The 19,302-nt window shown below is 63.0% G+C and overlaps 1 protein-coding gene across 1 annotated transcript in view; it reads left to right on the forward strand.

The window, feature by feature from the left end:
* PHACTR3 (phosphatase and actin regulator 3) overlaps positions 1 to 19,302 on the forward strand; it is a 152,900-nt gene that overhangs the window by 124,163 nt on the left and 9,435 nt on the right. Inside the window, exons 8-9 of the mRNA XM_011366030.2 lie at positions 7 to 116; positions 2,445 to 2,453. Of these exons, the coding sequence (XP_011364332.2) occupies positions 7 to 116; positions 2,445 to 2,453 (119 nt within the window). The remainder of the gene's footprint in view (positions 1 to 6; positions 117 to 2,444; positions 2,454 to 19,302) is intronic.

Here is a 19,302-nt window from a genome sequence, read left to right on the forward strand (position 1 = left end):
GTGAAGCTGCGGAACCGGCCGAGCAAGCAGGAGCTGGAGGACCGCAACATCTTCCCCAGGAGGACGGACGAGGAGCGGCAGGAGATCCGGCAGCAGATCGAGATGAAGCTCTCCAAGTAAGCGGCCGCGTGGGGAGGCCGCGGAGGCCACACGTGCCTGCCCCGCAGGGGAGGGGGCGACCATGTGAGCTCGCCTCTCCCCGCCGCCCCGGGCCCCCGACGGGCGCCCACAGCAGGGGTTCCCTGTCGCCGCTATCCGCACTTGGGACCAGAAGGTTTGGGGGAGTCCTGCACTCCGTTCGATGCTTATTTGGCCCAGGAGGACGGACGAGGAGCGGCAGGAGATCCGGCAGCAGATCGAGATGAAGCTCTCCAAGTAAGCGGCCGCGTGGGGAGGCCGCGGAGGCCACACGTGCCTGCCCCGCAGGGGAGGGGGCGACCGTGTGAGCTCGCCTCTCCCCGCCGCCCCGGGCCCCCGACGGGCGCCCACAGCAGGGGTTCCCTGTCGCCGCTATCCGCACTTGGGACCAGAAGGTTTGGGGGAGTCCTGCACTCCGTTCGATGCTTATTTGGCAGCATCCTGGGTCTCTACATGGTACAGCCCCCGGTGACCACCTGAATTGTCCCAGACCTTGCCACATGACCCCTGGGGGTTCGTGCCCAGTGGAGAGTCACGGAGTATAGGAGTGGGGAGGAGACAGAGATGGCGGGATGCGCCTCGCGGGGCGGGCGGGGGAGGGGAAACGTCCCACTCATTTCCACCTGGTCGTCCTCCCGCGAGACCGTGCGTGGAGCGTCGCCGACCTGCTGAGAGTTTCGAGAAAAGCTGGGATTCTGTGTGTTCTGGGGGAAACTGCACCCAGTCAAGCCGTCTGCCCCCTGGCTGCGGCCCAGAGCCCCCAGGGGTGCCCTCAGGGGTCACAGGTCTGCGGCTGGAGACACACTGTGGCAGGGACAGGGCACAGCGTGTGCATGTTAGCAGCCGGGGTCCGTTGGAATCCGGTCATGCTCCCTGACGCCGGACGCCAGACGGGGTGGGGGGGCGGGGGTGTGGTGTCGAGCTCTGGGGACCGGGTCGCTCTCAGAGAGGCAGAGCAGCTTCGTCCAGCTTGCTCACGCGCCCTGGCCGTTTGGGCTGCTGAGGCCTGGGAGCCGGGTTCTCGCAGGTCCCTCCCGGGTCGGCCCTGAGTTTCTCAGTGAGGTCACGCTCGGCGGCGTGGATTGTGGTCAAGGTGCCTGGTGCCGACCAGTGGCTCCCGGACCCGGGACGGGACCCTCAGGGAGAAGCTTTTTAAATGTCTCGGGAGGATGTTTTAACGAAATCCCCGGTACCGATGGGGTGACAGGACCGCCCCCCACGGGGCCTCGTTCACCTGATGGGAGCGAGGTCGGACCCGTCGCGACTTTGTCACTGTGTGTCCGATCAGCAGCAGAGGCCGATTTTATTCCTATGCGGAGCAGGTGCGGTGGCATTGGTGGCGTTGCTGGCGACACAGCCGTGCGGGGTGCAGGAGACCCTCCCGTTCGCTCACGTGCCACTGCGGGGAGGCGCTGCCTCGGGCCTTCACGCGTCCCGATGCCGGCCCCGTGCCGTACGACAAGATGCTCGGTGACCGCCGTGGGGCGGACGGAGTGGGGGCGGGGGGTGTGGCCGTGTCGCTCCCCGACGGCGGGGGCTGGTGGTCACAGGGGAAGGCGGAGGCCTGAGCACGGGCCTCACTCAGGGCAGCAGGAGGGGCCCCCCAGGCGCAGTCTCGCCCAGGACCCCCACATGGAGCATCTGGACGCGCATTTCCTAAAGTGGCGACAGGTTTTCTGTGAACAAGCTGTCCCCGGCTGATGGTCACAAAAGGGAAAACGTGTCACCAGTGGTTTACTTGCCACAGGACTTGTCAGAGCCTTTCACGTGACAAGGCGCGTCGTCTTCTGCGAGAGGGGACGGAGTCCTTCGCCAGGCGTGCTCCTCTGAGACCCCCGCGTGCTTCGGAAGCCTCTCGGGGCCCCGACCACCCGTCGCGAGGCTCGGCTCTTCCGCTTCCTCCAAGTTTTCGCTTTCGCAGCGCTAACACCCCTCCTCGCGCTCGGCCCGTTCGCGGGAGGCCTCCAGCGTGAGGCCGCGTCATCCCGCGTGCGGGACCGGTTTGCCTTTCTGCCCACGCGCCGCGGCGGCTCCGGCCGCCCAGCCCACGGGCGCGCTGCGATCGCGTGAGGTTCGGCTTCTCCTTTCTCCCGTTTCTAGGGAGACCGGACGCGTTTTCCCGTGTTTATCCGCATTTAGGATTCTTTCCGCGTGCCTTACCTGCCGTTCTCTGTATCTGAACGGTTTGAGGCGTTTCCTTTGGAAATTCTGGCTTTTAACCTTTTCCCGGTTTTGTGAGTCGCTCAGCCCTCCTCCCCGTGCAGAGTCGTATTTTCATTCGGTTCACACTTTTCTTCGAGGTGCAGACGTTTTTCGTGTGTCGGGTCGTCATGGCCTGTCAGAGGTGTCGACAGGCTGTCTGTGAAGGGCCAGATCGTGAACGTTTCCAGCCCGTAAACCCACGTCTCGTTGTAGCACAAACCCGGCCATAGCCAATGTGAAATGAATGGGAGGTACCTAATTTACAAATAAAACTTTATTTATAAACGCAGACGGCAGCCCGCGGGGCAAGGTGGGGTGCCGGAAGCCACACCCGACGGCCTCCGTCACCTGCCGACTCTGTGACTCATTTTAACCCTTGGACTGGGATGGAGTGGTGAGCAGGTCCTCGGACATTCGTCACTGTGCTTAAAAGCGGAAAGGTCACCACGGCATTAGTCACAGAGCCGCCGTGGGGAGGTCGCGTCCCGCAGGCCAGACGCCGTCTTCCTGGCCAGCCCGCCCCGTTTACCCGGCAGGAACCGCTGAATGGGACCCCTCGGTCTTCGTTTTGCCTCCTTCCAGAGATTCTTCTGCCATCACGTGTGGAATGGTTCAGCCTCTGGTTGCCATGGCAACGTGCCAGCCACGTTATCCTGAAGGCAGTTGGAGTTTTTGTCGTGCGATTTCCAGACCCTTAAAATTCGATCTTTCGGGTACTCCTGGGTTTTTTTCTAGATGGAGCTGTCACTGTCCACCCCCCACCCCCACCCCCATAACACACCCTGTGTGCTGGTCCAGGGGCCGGAGCGGAGGCAGGGCCTCCTTCGGCCCTCATAATGAGTCTCACCCCCTTCCTGTCGGGGAGCCCAGCTTACCTTGAGCCCAGGTGTCACGGAAGTGCAGCGTCAAGGAGCCGCGCCCCGTGGCAGCTGCCGTCCAGTCACGTGCACGGCGACTGTGTGAGGGGAGCTGGCCGTGACGGTGCCTGCAGCTTTCAGTCTTTAGTGCCGACCCTATGAGGTCAGTTTCGCTCATTTTCCCTCGTTAATCTCGTCCTTTCGAGAACCCGATAAACCATCTCCATTTTACAGATGAGAAAACGAAGCCTCAGGGAGGGACTTGCCCGGCACCCACAGCAGGAGGAGGTGGGGCATGAACCAGGGGGACCCCCGGGTCACCGTGCACGGGCCTCAGGTGCAGCCTTCTAGAGGGGCCAGCGCTGCCCAGCCCCGTGTGCTTATCTCAGTCACAGCTTCGCGTTTGCTCATGGCAGCCTGCCTTCCACCGACACGCTGGGCCTCACGAAGCAAAGTGCTTCATGCCCGTGTTAGGGTGGGGGGTGGCGGGAGGTGATGGAAATGTCCCCCGACGTGGGACAGTAGGGAGTAGGTGGGACTGTCCAGGGAGAGATGCGGTCAAGCTCGGGCTCCAGGACCCGTGGGCAGGCGGGGTCCGTCCCGCCCTCCTGTCACGGCTGTGTGGGTTTGGGGTGACACCGCCACCTCTGAATCCCCTTCCTGGTTTGTCACATGCGGACAGCGGAGGCACCTTCCTCCCAGGAGCCCCTGGACGCTTCTGGTCAGTCCCCGGGAAAACACACACAAGCGTGTTCCCGGCAGGAGGGGGGCTGGGGCTGGAGCTGTTGCTGTTGCGGTTGTGGCCAGACACACTCCTGGGCCAGTCGTCACCTGTGCAGGGCGAGGAGGCCACCAGTAGGCCTCGGCGAGGATGACGTGAGTTCTGCCGTGTTCGAACAGCTCCTGGGGCGCCGAGGAAGCCAGCAGGCTGGAGGTCGCGTTCCCGTGGCGGCTCTCATTCCGAGTGTCATGTGATTTGCCTGGAGACGGGGGCCAGGCAGGCCATGTCAGCGTTGCCGGAGCCTGTGGTCACCTCTCCCCAGGGGGCTCGTCTGCTCTGGGACTGGCCGCGGGGCGGGGGGCTGATTGAAGCTCAGTGGCGTCCTTCAGGAGCGGGTACTTAGCATTCAACGCGGGCATTAAATGGTCCTCGAGCTTGTCCCTTCGTACATCTTGTTCTACTGCATCCGGTACAGGCTGCCACCACCCAGGCCCCCACGAAAACACAAGTTCCCTGGGGAAAAAAGTGTCGTGTGCCACTGCCCACCCCGCCCAACCCCCGCCACGGCCGCCTTGAAATCCACTGCGTGAGGAGGCTTGCCGCGTCTCAGGATGGGCATGAGCTTGGCTCAGCTTAATTGCAGAGCGGCCGGACCCCCGCGCGTGAGCCTTGGTCCCGTCTTTCTGCTGAAGCTTCGAGGACAGCCAGGGCACAGAGCAGGTTCTCCGTTCAGTGGACAGTTTTGAAAATCAGAAATCTTTCTTTTCTGGACTTACCAAAAAAGTGACTTTTAATCGCCAGAAACAAAGCCGTTCCTTTGGGAAGTGTCAATGCTTCATTGCTGGGGTCGGGGGATTGGATGCTAACAGCCGGCCATTGATGAATATTTGCCAATTTCCCTCTTCCCAACGTGTGCTGGGTGTGCGTGGCGGGGGGCGGGGAGGGGGTTCCAGTCCCGCAGGCTTCATCCTCGATGAGGGACACAGAAAGGTGGTCGTTAATTGTCGTCATTGTGAGCATTTATGCAGTGCCTTCTGTGTACCAGCTTCCTGCTGAGTGCTACGTGTGTATTAGCTCCTCGAAGCCTTGCGAGGGCTCCCTGGGCTACATACACATAATGGTCCTGTTTTTCAGATGAGGAAAACTAGTTCAGGGCAGCGTGGTCACTAGCCCACAGCAGGAGACAGAGGGTGGGTGACTGGTCATGTGACCCCGCCTGTTCCCACATCTGACTGTGCATCCAAATTCCCGGGGAGCTTTGTGGAAACATCCTCAGCCCCCACTCCAGATACCTTGAGTAGGAATCTATATTTTACAGAGCCTTTCTCTCCCAAGTGTCACCGCCCACCATATGCTACACTGTGTCCCCTCCCTTAGGACCTTGGAAGACTGTTCTCTGAGGCTTTGGGATCAAAATCATCTGTGCTTCCGTGGAACAGCTGCCTGTTAATACCTTAAGGAGAATGCATGTGTTGTAATTAGTAGAGTTTCCCTTTTTGCTTTGGCCACCAAAAAGCTCAGAATCAAGTGTGCGGCTTCCTGTGGCAACTGTATTGTATTATTTGGGGTGCATATCTGTTTGCCTTTCTGTTGTAGGCCCTTTACCTCAGTTTTCTCAACTCTTTCTTTTATGGGGTATATTTTTCTGTACATGATTTCAAATTCATTTCTAGATTTTACAATGTAAATATAAGTAAAATTATATATACTTTTACGGAGGCCCTCTTAGCGTCCGTGAGAGCGTGCCACGTGCCATCGTGTCAGAGGGCCTTAGCTCTGCTGGCGTTCGCACCCGGATCACATGCGTGACAGCTCTCAGTCCCGCGGAGTGTCCTCGGTAACTGCAGACGAGTGGGACAGGGACAACCAGCTTCCGAGGCCAGGTTTCCTCACTGGACATCGGCAGTCACGGCGGCTCCTGGCAGAGCTCGACCCCTGGCTGCCAGCGGGGCACCGCGCCGTTGCTGGAGCGTGGCCGTCAGCCCCGCTCTGCAGATGAGGGGCCGGGCACAGAGGCGAAGGGGTGTCCCAGCGTCTCACAGTCAGTGGCAGCCGCCTGGAAGTTTCAGAGCCCTTGTCCCTAACCGCTGGGCCTCGCCCCCTGATGCCGTGTCCTGCTCTCATCTCGGCCACAAGGGCAGAGAACGGATGACATACTACGGCCGAGTCCGGTGTCCATTTCGTGTCGGCACTGGAGAAGCAGTGGCGTCCACACCCGCCCAGCTGTGTCCTTTGCCTGCGTCAGCATCAGCAGCCTGGAAACTGTTCTGTCCCGCGTGGCGTGGACTTTGTGCAGGTGTCACCACATCGGTCCTTAGAGCAGCCCCTTGACATCTGTAGAGCAGCCTTCGGTAGATCAGGGCCTCACCGCAGCCGGCTCCAAATGTTACTGTGACAATGACAATCGTCACTGCCGTCCTTAAAATTTCTTGCGGATTTTGCCTCCCGCCCTGCAGTTCATCCACGGCTGCTGCGACATCAAGGGAAGGAATGTTTCGAATTACGAGGAGAAGCTGAACCCCAGGAGGGCAGCCCTGGCTCCTTCCGCAGCATCGACTGCCCTTGCAACCTCTCGGGGTGCAGCCCCCCCAGCTAGAGGCTTCCTGCAGCGAGCAGGTGCTGGGCGCAGAGACGGGGACACGCTCGGACGCGTGCTGAATTGTTGCGTGTAGCAAGACACATTCCACGATGCACGTGTGACCAGCTCCGGCAGCGGAGGGTCTGGGGGGGAGGGAGTGACCGGCAGGAGGGACGCAGAGTCGGGGTGCGGGCATCGGGGAGTGGGTGACGTGGAGCACAGTTTTGATCAGGAGGTGTCAGCTCGCCGGGCGTGCAGGGGTGTCACAGGCAGTGAGCAGCCGCAGCGGTGCAGAGGGCCGAGGCGGCATTGCCTGTGGGGGACGGGGCCGGCAGGGAGGCGTGGCGGGCTGGCAGGGCCGGGCTGGGGGCCTTCCCTGCTGCCGACTCTGGGCGTTCGGGGCTCAGCTCAAGGGTCACCTCCCCAGAGGGACCTGCCTTCCATCTCCCCACGCGGAGGCTGGGTCTCGCCTGCCACGTGCACTGCCGTGTCCCTGGAGCATTCGATGAAGTGGTGAACGGTGACCAGAGGAGCCGTGAGGGCCCCCCGACGGGTCACAGGAGGGACAGGCCCTCTGCCTCCATGTGGCGGGCTGGGGTCGGAGGGCAAGCTGGGTCGTGTGCATTCTGGTCTCGCCAGCGTGGCAGGCCAAGGATGAGCTGGACAGCGCCCTGCGGGCCGGGGCTGCAGAGGGTGGACTCGAGCGCTGGGGACAGCGTGGGGTCAGGTGGATTTAGAGCTGCGCGGGGGAGGGGCTCAGGAAGAAGGACGGGAGGCGTGCGGGGGAGGTTCCTGGACGCAGAGCTGGTGGCACCCTGGCGCTGTTAGCGACGTTTCCACCGCCGGCACGGCGGGCTCGCAGGGGAGCGTGTGGGCCGCGTGGCGGGGACCCCGCTGCTGGCTCGATCCGTCGGTGGCGGCTGTGCGTGGCGCCCGCTCAGCTCCGGGCCTGGCCTTCTGCAGGGCCGGGCTTCGTCCCATGGTTGCTCCTCCCCCCGACCTCGCATCGCTGCTGCCGACGGTGGTTTTCCAGGGGCTATCGTGTGTTTGGGTTTAATGAGCCCGAACTCCGCCTGGAGATGGGGTGGCGCTCGGTGCCCTCCGAGGGAAAGCGGGGGCATTGCAGTCCCCTGTCCTCCGTTCGGGGGGCCTGCGGAGCGGAGTGTCAGCCGGCAGACCGTGCTGAATAATTCGGGGCTCAGGTTAGGCACGTCGGGAGCCAGGTATTTTCAATGAATAATTCGGGGCTCAGGTTAGGCACGTCGGGAACCAGGTATTTTCAGTCAGGTAGAACAGGACGTGAGGGAGGTGAGGCCAAGGTCATTGTCAGGTCCCTGAGGAGGGCCCAGGGCCTGAGCTCCCTGGCTCCGCAGGTGGGGTCTCATGGCAGACGGGGCCCGCAGCCGTGCGGGTCCCAGCTGGACTCAGGGGCAGGAGAGGTCTCCGCTCCCGGTTGGGAGCTCGGGAGCAGCCTTCCACGAAGGATGCACAGAATGTTCTGCCCGCGCCAGCTCGCCTGCATGGTGGGGGCCGCAGGAACGTGGCCTCCCGTTCTGGGAAGGTACATTCCTCTGCTCGGTCTCTGAAACTGCCGACGGCCAATTTCTCCAGGGATTTCTAGACCACAGAGGCAAGAATGTGGCTGTGCAGACTGTCAAAGAACTCGCTGTGCCCGAGGCAACTCTCGACCAGAAACGATCCGCGGGGCTCTTCAGGGAGGGCAGCTGCGGTGCGAGGAGGTGCGATTTAGACCTAACGAGCTCTCATCGTACACTGAACCCCAGGTTTGCAGAACGGGCGATCGGGCCTGAGGTCAGCCACCTCGTGGGGGGGTCATGGACTTAGGAGCTTGCGGAGAGCCCCGAGCACGCTGGCCGTGCAGACGTCTCCTGTGATTTCCGGCACGTCACCTTTCCTAGCCACCGTCTGTCCAGTGCAGTCCGTGGATGCTGTGGACTTTGTGACCTCGTGGCATTCAGTGCCACACGTGGTGGGCCTCGCAGGCTCCCTTCGCCACGTGAGGAAACCGAGGCTCGGAATTGCTCATCGCTCGCGCGTAGCTGAGCGGGGACGTAACTGGAGCCATTCCTGCTCAGTCCTTTTCCTCAGCCCCCACGGAAGCTCCACGACTTCCTGCAGCGGCCACGGGCCATCGCCTGGCTCAGAACCCCTGAGGCTGCATGGCTCTCCACCGAGGCAGCAGACTCTCCTTGAAGGAGGAACCTTACTTCTTCAAGGCCTCATTCCCGAAGCCTAACACAGTGCCTGGCACAGTGTACTCTCTCAGCTTATACCCGCTGAAGGGGTGGGGGTCCAGACGAATAGGTGCATAGGACAGATGGCTGCTTGGGTGGTTGTATAGTTAGGCCGGTGGGGAGGTGGATAAAGGGACATACGGATGGACGGATGGACGGATGGACGGATGGATGGACGGATGGACGGGCAAGCGGATGAGTGGTTCAATGGTCATGTAGTTGGATGGGCAGGTGGATAGAGAGATGGATAGGTAGACGGGTGGATGGACAGCTAAGGGGTTGCATAGTTGGATGGTTAGGTGGGTGGATGCATGGATGCATGCGCTGGGCAGATGGCTAAGGGGTTGCATAGTTGCATGAGTGGGTGGAAGGGTGGATGGACAGTTGGACAGAAGGACAGAGGGATGGAGGGATGGTCGGATGGATGGAGGGAGGGATGGATGGATGGATGGATGGGTAGGTGGGTATATGCGCTGGGCAGATGGCTAAGGGGTTGCATAGTTGTGTGGGTGGGTAGGTGGATGGGGATGGGTGGGTGAACAGGTGGATGGATGAATATCAAGGTGCAGCAGACCCGGTGGGTTGGATGCACTTCAGCCAGGAATCATCTCACTGAAGTAAGTGTGCATTGCACAGATGTCTTCCTCTGTGCAGTGGATTCTCAGATGCCCTTGGCACTCTGACGTGTACCCAGCACACCCAGAGGTGGTGTGGGAAGCGCAAACTGTCGGCCCGAGGTGGACACTGCTAATCTTGGGGTTTGGCTCTGTCCCGGGGGGTGTCCGGGCGGGATGGAATGCACGCCCGCCACATCGCCCTTCTCTGGCCAGATGACCAGGCTGGGCTACTTTGGGGCTGCGGGTCCTCAACCCTGGGGCAGGGGTGACCCAGAACCGGGGACAGGGCTGCTCCTCAACCTTCCTGAGAACTCGCGGGAGGAAGAGGAGAAAAGGTTTTCTGGGGTGACAGTGACTCTCATTAACCCACGGCTCTGTGGAGGGGGACGGCAGGCTGTCTTCACGGCTCTTTTCACAGAGGAGAAAGCACAGGCCCGCGTGCTCTGGGAGCGCTTCAGTGGGCCTGGGGCAGGCTGGGGAGCATGTCCTTGCTGCAAGGGGACAGCTGCCACTCCGCAGCTGTGGATGTCACCCTGGAACGCCAGACCCAAGTGGGCGGGTCATTCAAAAGAAACCGGAAAGGTTTATTTTTATGTGAAATATCCTTCATTTAAATGTTGGAAGCCTGTTCACATTTTAAAAAGGAATGCGGTGTCCCCGTAAAACATGCGTGGGCCATATTCGGCCTGGAGGCCACCATGTGCCACCTGTGATGTGAAGTCGCTTGTTTTATGAGAAGCTCATTCTGGTTTGTGCCGAGATGAGGGGATTTTGTAGAGAAAACAACAACAAGTCAGCGTCTAAGTTGACCGTCAGCGGCAGAAGCATCAAGGGCCGGAGTGATGGCCACCGGGGCCCGTGCAGCCTGGCGGGTCTTTCCCTTCTGGTGGCTGAGGGACAAGCGGGAAGAGCCGTGTAGGCCTCTTTGGCACTGAGCCCCATCAGAGGCAGCGAAAAGCACGGGCTCTGGACAGATGCCTTCGTTCCTGCCCTGGCCCTGCCATTTCCAGCCTTGTGACCATGAGCAGGCCACGTCCCTGGCATGTCCCTCGCTTCCCCGTCTGTAAGATGGGGGTGATTCCGACAGAGCCCGTCCCGCAGGGCTGCAGAAGGGTGAGGCGAGACAGGACACACGGTGTCTAGGGCTGGGCCTGGCGGGAGGAACCCCTGGGGAATGATGTGACTCCGGGTCCCGGGGACAGGGGCTCTGTCTTGTTTAATGGTTTGTGAAGATACCGTTTCTCGCTTCAAGGGCACACAGCCCAGTCGCAGCCCAGGCAAAGTGGCGCCTGTGAAGTGTGTGTTTCGCATCTCCCGCTGAGCAACAGGAAACAGCACTTCCAATTCGGGAGAAATTGGTTAAAATCTGAGCCACGGAGGACAGAAATACAAACCGTGGTCTCCGGGGTAGAACTTAGGGTACTGGGGCCCAGTGGCCCCTGCAGGGCGGGCTCGGGCCCCCGTCTGGTGTCCGTGTGAAGTGGGGCCACGTCTTCAGCCTTTGGCCACACGGGGTCAGCTGCTCATTGTCTTCCTCAGTCGCTTGGGAGTCTGTCCAGGGAGGCACAGGGTGTTTTGTAAGAAAATGCAAAACATCAACCTCTCTTCAGTATCAGGAAACATGATTCCCAAACACGGGGAGCAGGTGCTTGGGTGGGTTCAGAGGTCACCTGGCTGGGAGCTGGGGGGCCGAATGAGCCCAGGTGAGTCACTCACCCTGTCTGAGCCCATGGAATGGGTGTATGCCCCCTGCAGACTCAGGTGTTTGCAGGGACCGCATGCACCTGCCCTGCCGTACCCGGCATTAGGGTCGATCCTGTGCAAGCAGCAGCCACGGCGACCCCGATGCAGTGAGGGCTCATGGACACTGAACTCGTGTCACGTGCCAGGGCCTGTGCCTTGCCCGCACCCGTTCAAGCCTAGGACGTAAGTGCTCAGAGAGGTTAGTTAAGATGTACAGAGTCACACAGCTGTGATGCAAGGGACTGACGCTGGACCCAGGCTGGCTGGCTGGCTGGCCGCCGGACTGCCACCACCCTGCTCATGCAATACTTGCAGACGGTCAGGCCTGGCACGGTGGCTCCCTACGCACTGAGGAGCCAGACTCCTGCATCTTCCTGACCAATTACCCTCACACTGGCATTCCTCCCCCACGGTCCAGAATGGCTGCAGGAGCTCACCTCCTGGAGAGGCCTTCTCCCCTCCCCGTGCTCCTCCCAGAGCTGCCCTCTCGCCCCTGGCCATCTGCCCGGCCCGACAGCTCCCGGGGGGGCCCGCGCCCCAGGCAGGCCCGTGTGTCCGGCAGAGCGACCAGTGTTGAAGGGTGCTGGAGGCACCGCCCCAGGGGGAGGGGGGAACCCCGTCCCAGGCGGGGACGCGGGCATCCCCGGTGACTCGAGGCTGGCGGTGGGGCAGGACGGGGGTCCCGGAATAGCCGGTGGCCCCGTGGGCGTGGAGGTGTCTGTCCGCAGCTGCGGGTTTGCAGGAGCTGCCGCTGGCTCCCGCTCCACACCGGGGACGCCGGGCCTCAGCCGGGCAGGGGGCGGAGGCGTGGGGTGGGCGCGGGCCCTGAGTGGGGCCTCGCTGCGGGCCACGCTGCTCCCGACCTGTGTCCTGCTCCAAGCCAGGCGGGCTGTCCCCTTGCTTCTCGGAATTACCCGCAGCCACTAACGCCTTCCCGTGCGGTGGCCGGCCCGCGTGCAGGGCGGGGCTGCGGTGTGCAGAGGAGGAGTCAGACACCCCTGCTGGCCACGCCCGCAAAGCACTGGCACCGGGCCGGGCTGCTGGGCCGGGTCACTGACCACCAGCAATCCGAGAGCGGGGCGAGCTCATCGGCCTTTTCTGGGAGGGAAAACTAAGGGTCAGAGTGAGTGAGTGCTGGCCCCGGGCACAGAGCCCCAGGGTGGCAAGGCCAGGAAGGACGTGATTCGGGCCAAGATGTGGGCCCCCTCCCTCTGAGAGGGAGCCGCTGGCCACCAAAGCACTGCTCCAGGCAAGGAGGAGTCAGCCTGGAGCCCTCAGGCGGCAGGAATGTTCACACAGGTAGAGAGTGTCACCTGGCGGAGGAACGGGCAGTGGCCCGTGGCCCTCCCGACACCCAGGGGTCCTCCCCTGCCCCCGCCCCCCACGGCGTAAACCCCACTGGGCAGGTGAGGAAGGCGAGGCTCTGAGTGGCCAAGGGGCTTGGCCGGGGTCACACGGTGAGACACAGGGTGGTCCTAGCAGAGACGGGGTGGCCCCTCCTACCGGCACAGGGCCCTGGGGGGCAGGGCCGACGTCGAGGCCAGCCCGCCCGCCCCAGCTGTGCAGCCCGCGGGTTGGGTGAGGTCGGGCTGGGTGCAGTGACAGCCCCCAGTTCTCAGCGGCTTCTCCCAGTGCAGAGTCCACTGTGTGTCTGGGTGGCTCTCCAGGTAGCGGTCCTCGTGCCTCGGCTGGGCCTGGCTGCCGCCTTTTGAGGCTCTGCCATCTTGCACAAGGACCTCGGGTTGCCACGGAGGGGACAGGAGCACATGAAAGAATCCCACCTGTTTTTCTCAGGCTCGGCCCAGAAGTGACATCTCTCCGCTCCCAGCCATCAGTCAGAGCCAGCCGCACAGCCCTGCCTAGCTACAAGGGGGCTGGGCAGTGCGGGGGGCGGAGGGGCCCAGACCGCCTGGCGAGCAGTGGGCATTTCCGTGCAGAGGGCCCGTGTGGAGCAGGGCGCCCCACGAGTCTGATCAGAGGAGAGGCAGCAGGACTCGGAAGGCCCCTGGGGTCGGCAGCTGGTTTCCATGTCGGGGGAGCCCCGCCCACAGGGGCCACGCCCTCACCTGGCCCTTTTCCAGGTGTGCGGTACCTTGACCTCCTGTCCAGGTCCCCGGGGCCTGTCCGCACGTGGCTGGTGCCCCCGGCCTCCGCCTCCTCACCGCTCCCGCGTGCACAGGCGGGGACCAGACGGGCAGACAGGTGCGTCTCCGTCCTGGCATTTCTTCCCGTGTCACTCCCGCCCCACGAGGCGCTGTGATGAGCCGCCACTCGGGCTCCCTCAGTGAGGCGGGTCGGAGATGGACCAGCTTCCCCAGGTGCGGTGGCACCTGCACGTCACCCGTCACCCACGGCTGCGGCGCGCTGTTTTCTGACTCCAGTGGAGGTGGCTGCGGAGCCGGGGAATCCCCAGAGAGCTGGGCCCTGCGCCCTCTGCTGGAGGCCGCGGCTCCCGCAGCCCGGCCACCGGGCTGTGTGTCTGCAGGTCCTGGAGCCCGGGCGGTAGGGTGCTACAGCGAGGAAGCCCAGGTGGCATCGCTTCCCAGCCACGTGCTACACGGTGGGGACAGGGGCCGCAGGCGCCCGTCTGCCTGTGCCCTCACGCTCGCGTCTGCCTGTGCCCGGCTCTCGGGTCTGAGGGCAGTGGTCACGTCACCTCTGAGCCTCGGGGCCTCATCTGCACAGCCGTGCTGTCCGCAGGACTCCACGTGAGGGCTGCTGTCACTCTCGCGTTTGGAAGCCCTCCGCCCCGCCCGGCCCCAGGCCTGGAGAGTTGAGCTGAGTTCCAGGCAGCCAATGGATGAAATTTGCATTTTACGTATATTTAGTCTAACATGTATTAATTTGGGGTTTGCAGTATTCTTAGGTTAGAAGTAGTAGCTCCCCTCAGTATTTCAGGGGACCCTTGACCCCTCTCTTTCCTATCTGACGGGGTCCCGGCCCTGGGCGGGGCCCCCAGTCTGTGACCAGCTGGCACCTCACAGGTTCTCTCGAGCTGTCTCCTGAGAAATGAGGGAACCCCCGACAGCGTTTGTGCGTTCTCATTCAGCTCTCACGCCTCTGGGAAGAGCTATGGTTGGTCCTCGATTTGGAAGACAAGACAGGTCTCCAGCAAGAAAAAAGCCTCTTTAGGGGCAATGTCGGTGGAGGTTCGGGGTGTGCTTCAGCTTTGAGGAAGCACAAGGCCTCCCTCCTCAGGTGTCCCTGCGGGTGCCCCACCTGCTCAGCTGGCAGCCACTAGACAGCAGGCTCTATGGGGGTGATTCCGACAGAGCCCGTCCTGCAGGGCTGCAGAAGGGTGAGGCGAGACAGGATGCACGGTGTCTAGGGCTGGGCCTGGCGGGAGGAAGCCCCTGGGGAATGACATGACTCCGGGTCCCGGGACAGGGGCTCCGTCTTGTTTAATGGTTTGTGAAGATACCGTTTCTGGTCGCAGCCCGGGCAAAGTGGCGCCTGTGAAGTGTGTGTTTCGCATCTCCCGCTGAGCAACAGGAAACAGCACTTCCAATTCGGGAGAAATTGGTCAAAATCTGAGCCACGGAGGACAGAAATACAAACCGTGGTCTCTGGGGTAGAACTTAGGGTACGGGGGCCCAGTGGCCCCTGCAGGGCGGGCTCGGGCCCCTGTCTGGTGTCCGTGTGAAGTGGGGCCACGTCTTCGGCCTTTGGCCACACGGGGTCAGCTGCTCATTGTCTTCCTCAGTTGCTTGGGAGTCTGTCCAGGGAGGCACAGGGTGTTTTGTAACAAAATGCAAAACATCAACCTCTCTTCGGTATCAGGAAACACGATTCCCAAACACGGGGAGCAGGTGCTTGGGTGGGTTCAGAGGTCACCTGGCTGGGAGCTGGGGGGCCGAATGAGCCCAGGTGAGTCACTCACCGTGTCTGAGCCCATGGAATGGGTGTGTGCCCCCTGCAGACTCAGGTGTTTGCAGGGACCGCATGCACCTGCCCTGCCGTACCCGGCATTAGGGTCCATCCTGTGCAAGCAGCAGCCACGGCGACCCCGATGCAGTGAGGGCTCATGGACACTGAACTCGTGTCATGTGCCAGGGCCTGTGCCTTGCCTGCACCCGTTCAAGCCTAGGACGTAAGTGCTCAGAGAGGTTAGTTAAGATGTACAGAGTCACACAGCTGTGATGCAAAGGACTGACGCTGGACCCAGGCCGGCTGGCTGGCTGGCCGCCGGACTGCCACCACCCTGCTCATGCAATACTTGCAGACAATGGCCTCCCACGCACTGAGGAGCCAGACTCCTGCATCTTCCTGACCAATTACCCTCACACTGGCATTCCTCCCCCACGGTCCAGAATGGCTGCAGGAGCTCACCTCCCGGAGAGGCCTCCTCCCCTCCCCATGCTCCTCCCAGAGCTGCCCTCTTGCCCCTGGCCATCTGCCCGGCCCGACAGCTCCCGGGGGGGCCCGCGCCCCAGGCAGGCCCTTGTGTCCGGCGGAGCGACCAGTGTTAAAGGGTGCTGGAGGCACCGCCCCAGGGGGAGGGGGGAACCCCGTCCCAGGCGGGGACGCGGGCATCCCCGGTGACTCGAGGCTGGCGGTGGGGCAGGACAGGGGTCCCGGAATAGCCGGTGGCCCCGTGGGCGTGGAGGTGTCTGTCCGCAGCTGCGGGTTTGCAGGAGCTGCCGCTGGCTCCCGCTCCACACCGGGGACGCCGGGCCTCAGCCGGGCAGGGGGCGGAGGCGTGGGCGTGGGCGCGGGCCCTGAGTGGGGCCTCACTGCGGGCCACGCTGCTCCCGACCTGTGTCCTGCTCCAAGCCAGGAGGGCTGTCCCCTTGCTTCTCGGAATTACCCGCAGCCACTAACGCCTTCCCGTGCGGTGGCCGGCCGGCGTGCAGGGCGGGGCTGCGGTGTGCAGAGGAGGAGTCAGACACCCCTGCTGGCCACGCCTGCAAAGCACTGGCACCGGGCCGGGCTGCTGGGCCGCGTCACTGACCCCCAGCAATCCGAGAGCGGGGCGGATTGCTGGGGGTCAGTGACGCGGCCCAGCAGCTCATCGGCCTTTTCTGGGAGGGAAAACTAAGGGTCAGAGTGAGTGAGTGCTGGCCCCGGGCACGGAGCCCCAGGGTGGCAAGGCCAGGAAGGACGGCCTTACGTGATTCGGGCCAAGATGTGGGCCCCCTCCCTCTGTCAGGGAGCCGCTGGCCACCAAAGCACTGCTCCAGGCAAGGAGGAGTCAGCCTGGAGCCCTCAGGCGGCAGGAATGTTCACACAGCTAGAGAGTGTCACCTGGCGGAGGAACAGGCAGTGGCCTGTGGCCCTCCCGACACCCAGGGGTCCTCCCCGGCCCCCGCCCCCACGGCGTAAACCCCACTGGGCAGGTGAGGAAGGCGAGGCTCTGAGTGGCCAAGGGGCTTGTCCGGGGTCACACGGTGAGACACAGGGTGGTCCTAGCAGAGACGGGGTGGCCCCTCCTACCGGCACAGGGCCCTGGGGGGCAGGGCTGACATCGAGGCCAGCCTGCCCGCCCCAGCTGTGCAGCCCGCGGGTTGGCTGAGGTCGGGCTGGGTGCAGTGACAGCCCCCAGTTCTCAGCGGCTTCTCCCAGTGCAGAGTCCACTGTGTGTCTGGGTGGCTCTCCAGGTAGCTGTCCTCGTGCCTCGGCTGGGCCTGGCTGCCGCCTTTTGAGGCTCTGCCATCTTGCACAAGGACCTCGGGTTGCCACGGAGGGGACAGGAGCACATGGAAGAATGCCACCTGCTTTTCTCAGGCTCGGCCCAGAAGTGACATCTCTCCGCTCCCAGCCATCAGTCAGAGCCAGCCGCACAGCCCTGCCTAGCTACAAGGGGGCTGGGCAGTGCGGGGGGTGGAGGGGCCCAGACCGCCTGGCGAGCAGTGGGCATTTCCGTGCAGAGGGCCCGTGTGGAGCAGGGCGCCCCACGAGTCTGATCAGAGGAGAGGCAGCAGGACTCGGTAGCTGGTTTCCATGTCGGGGAGCCCCGCCCACAGGGGCCACGCCTCACCTGGCCCTTTTCCAGGTGTGTGGCACCTTTACCTCCCGTCCAGGTCCCCGGGGCCTGTCCGCACGTGGCTGGTGCCCCCGGCCTCCGCCTCCTCACCGCTCCCGCGTGCACAGGCGGGGACCAGACGGGCAGACAGGTGCGTCTCCGTCCTGGCATTTCTTCCCGTGTCACTCCCGCCCCACGAGGCGCTGTGATGAGCCGCCACTCGGGCTCCCTCAGTGAGGCGGGTCGGAGATGGACCAGCTTCCCCAGGTGCAGTGGCACCTGCACGTCACCCGTCACCCACGGCTGCGGCGCGCTGTTTTCTGACTCCAGTGGAGGTGGCTGCGGAGCCGGGGAATCCCCAGAGAGCTGGGCCCTGCGCCCCCTGGTGGAGGCCGCAGCTCCCGCAGCCCGGCCACCGGGCTGTGTGTCTGCAGGTGCTGGAGCCCGGGCGGTAGGGTGCCACAGCGAGGAAGCCCAGGTGGCATCGCTTCCCAGCCACGTGCTACACGGTGGGGACAGGGGCTGCAGGCGCCCGTCTGCCTGTGCCCTCACGCTCGCGTCTGCCTGTGCCCGGCTCTCGGGTCTGAGGGCAGTGGTCACGTCACCTCTGAGCCTCGCGGGCCTCATCTGCACAGCCGTGCTGTCCGCAGGACTCCACGTGAGGGCTGCTGTCACTCTCGCTTTTGGAAGCCCTCCGCCCCGCCCAGCCCCAGGCCTGGAGAGTTGAGCTGAGTTCCAGGCAGCAAATGGATGAAATTTGCATTTTACGTATATTTAGTCTAACATGTATTAATTTGGGGTTTGCAGTATTCTTAGGTTAGAAGTAGTAGCTCCCCTCAGTATTTCAGGGGACCCTTGACCCCTCTCTTTCCTATCTGACGGGGTCCCGGCCCTGGGCGGGGCCCCCAGTCTGTGACCAGCTGGCACCTCACAGGTTCTCTCGAGCTGTCTCCTGAGAAATGAGGGAACCCCCGACAGCGTTTGTGCGTTCTCATTCAGCTCTCACGCCTCTGGGAAGAGCTATGGTTGGTCCTCGATTTGGAAGAGAAGACAGGTCTCCAGCAAGAAAAAGCCTCTTTAGGGGCAATGTCGGTGGAGGTTTGGGGTGTGCTTCAGCTTTGAGGAAGCACAAGGCCTCCCTCCTCAGGTGTCCCTGCGGGTGCCCCACCTGCTCAGCTGGCAGCCACTAGACAGCAGGCTCTGCCCCTTATGGATTCTCTACACCTCTGGCAAAGCCGCCTACTCCATGAAGCCTTCTCTGGTCACCCCACCCCATGTCTTCAAGCCCAGCAGGTGAGCAGTTAGGACACTGTCTGAGAGGCCTGCTCTTCCTGCTGCCTCCTCCCCTCTGTGGGGTCTCAGCGGGGACTGTGGCCCCTGAGCATCCCTGCCCCTGCCTCTTCCCGGCCCTCACACCCCCCCGGCCCCGTTCGCCCCCTCCATCGCCGCCTGGATTGGTCTTGTTCGTTCGTCGGCTGCTTGTCCGCCTTCTTCTTCAGGCCGTGAGCTTCCCATGGCGGGGCTGCCTTCTCTGGGTCACCACTGCGTCCTGGATTTGGGTCAGTGCCTGGCACAGGGTCCTTTACGGCGTGAGCAAGAGAATGGCATTTGGGCGTTTGAGCCAGGCTGAGCAGCCCCACCCGGGGACCTGGGTTCTGTGTGCTTTGCTGGGGACAGATCAGAAGCCTCTGGGTGCCAGCCGGGAGTTGCTGGGGGTAGGTTCTTGTCTCAGCCACCGTCAAGACAGGATGTTGAAGAAGCCACCCACAGAGCCACAGACAGCAGCCCGAGGGGGCCCAGAGAGCAGACTATCCCGCTTGAGCCCCGGGGACGCCCTGCGCTTTGTGCTGGGACCCGGGTTATAAATAGGAGACACATTTCTGGCGGCCTCCTCTTTGGGGCAAAGCGCCACGCCCCCCGGCCGGGGCCTGGGACCGCGCACCCCTGCCGTCCAGAGCGGTGGGTGGCTGAAAGGTCGGGACGGGGCGGGGCCTGGCGTTAATTACGGCTAATCATCCTGCTCTCCTGACAAGCCTTGTGTTTGTTTATGTGTTTCGGGGGCTGCGTCCTGCAGCGCCCTCAGCGAGAAGCCCTTGGAGAGGAAATAATAATTTGTCTTCGCTGGCAGCAAGGACAGGGTCTGGGCTGGCCCGGGAGGGGCTCCAGGGCTGTGACCCCGCTTCCTCCCTCCGCCTTTCTCCTCTCTGTCCCTCCCTGCCCCCTCCCCTT

The sequence above is a fragment of the Pteropus vampyrus genome, unplaced genomic scaffold (genome assembly GCF_000151845.1).
Source record: "Pteropus vampyrus isolate Shadow unplaced genomic scaffold, Pvam_2.0 Scaffold118, whole genome shotgun sequence".
Taxonomy (NCBI): Eukaryota; Metazoa; Chordata; class Mammalia; order Chiroptera; family Pteropodidae; genus Pteropus; species Pteropus vampyrus.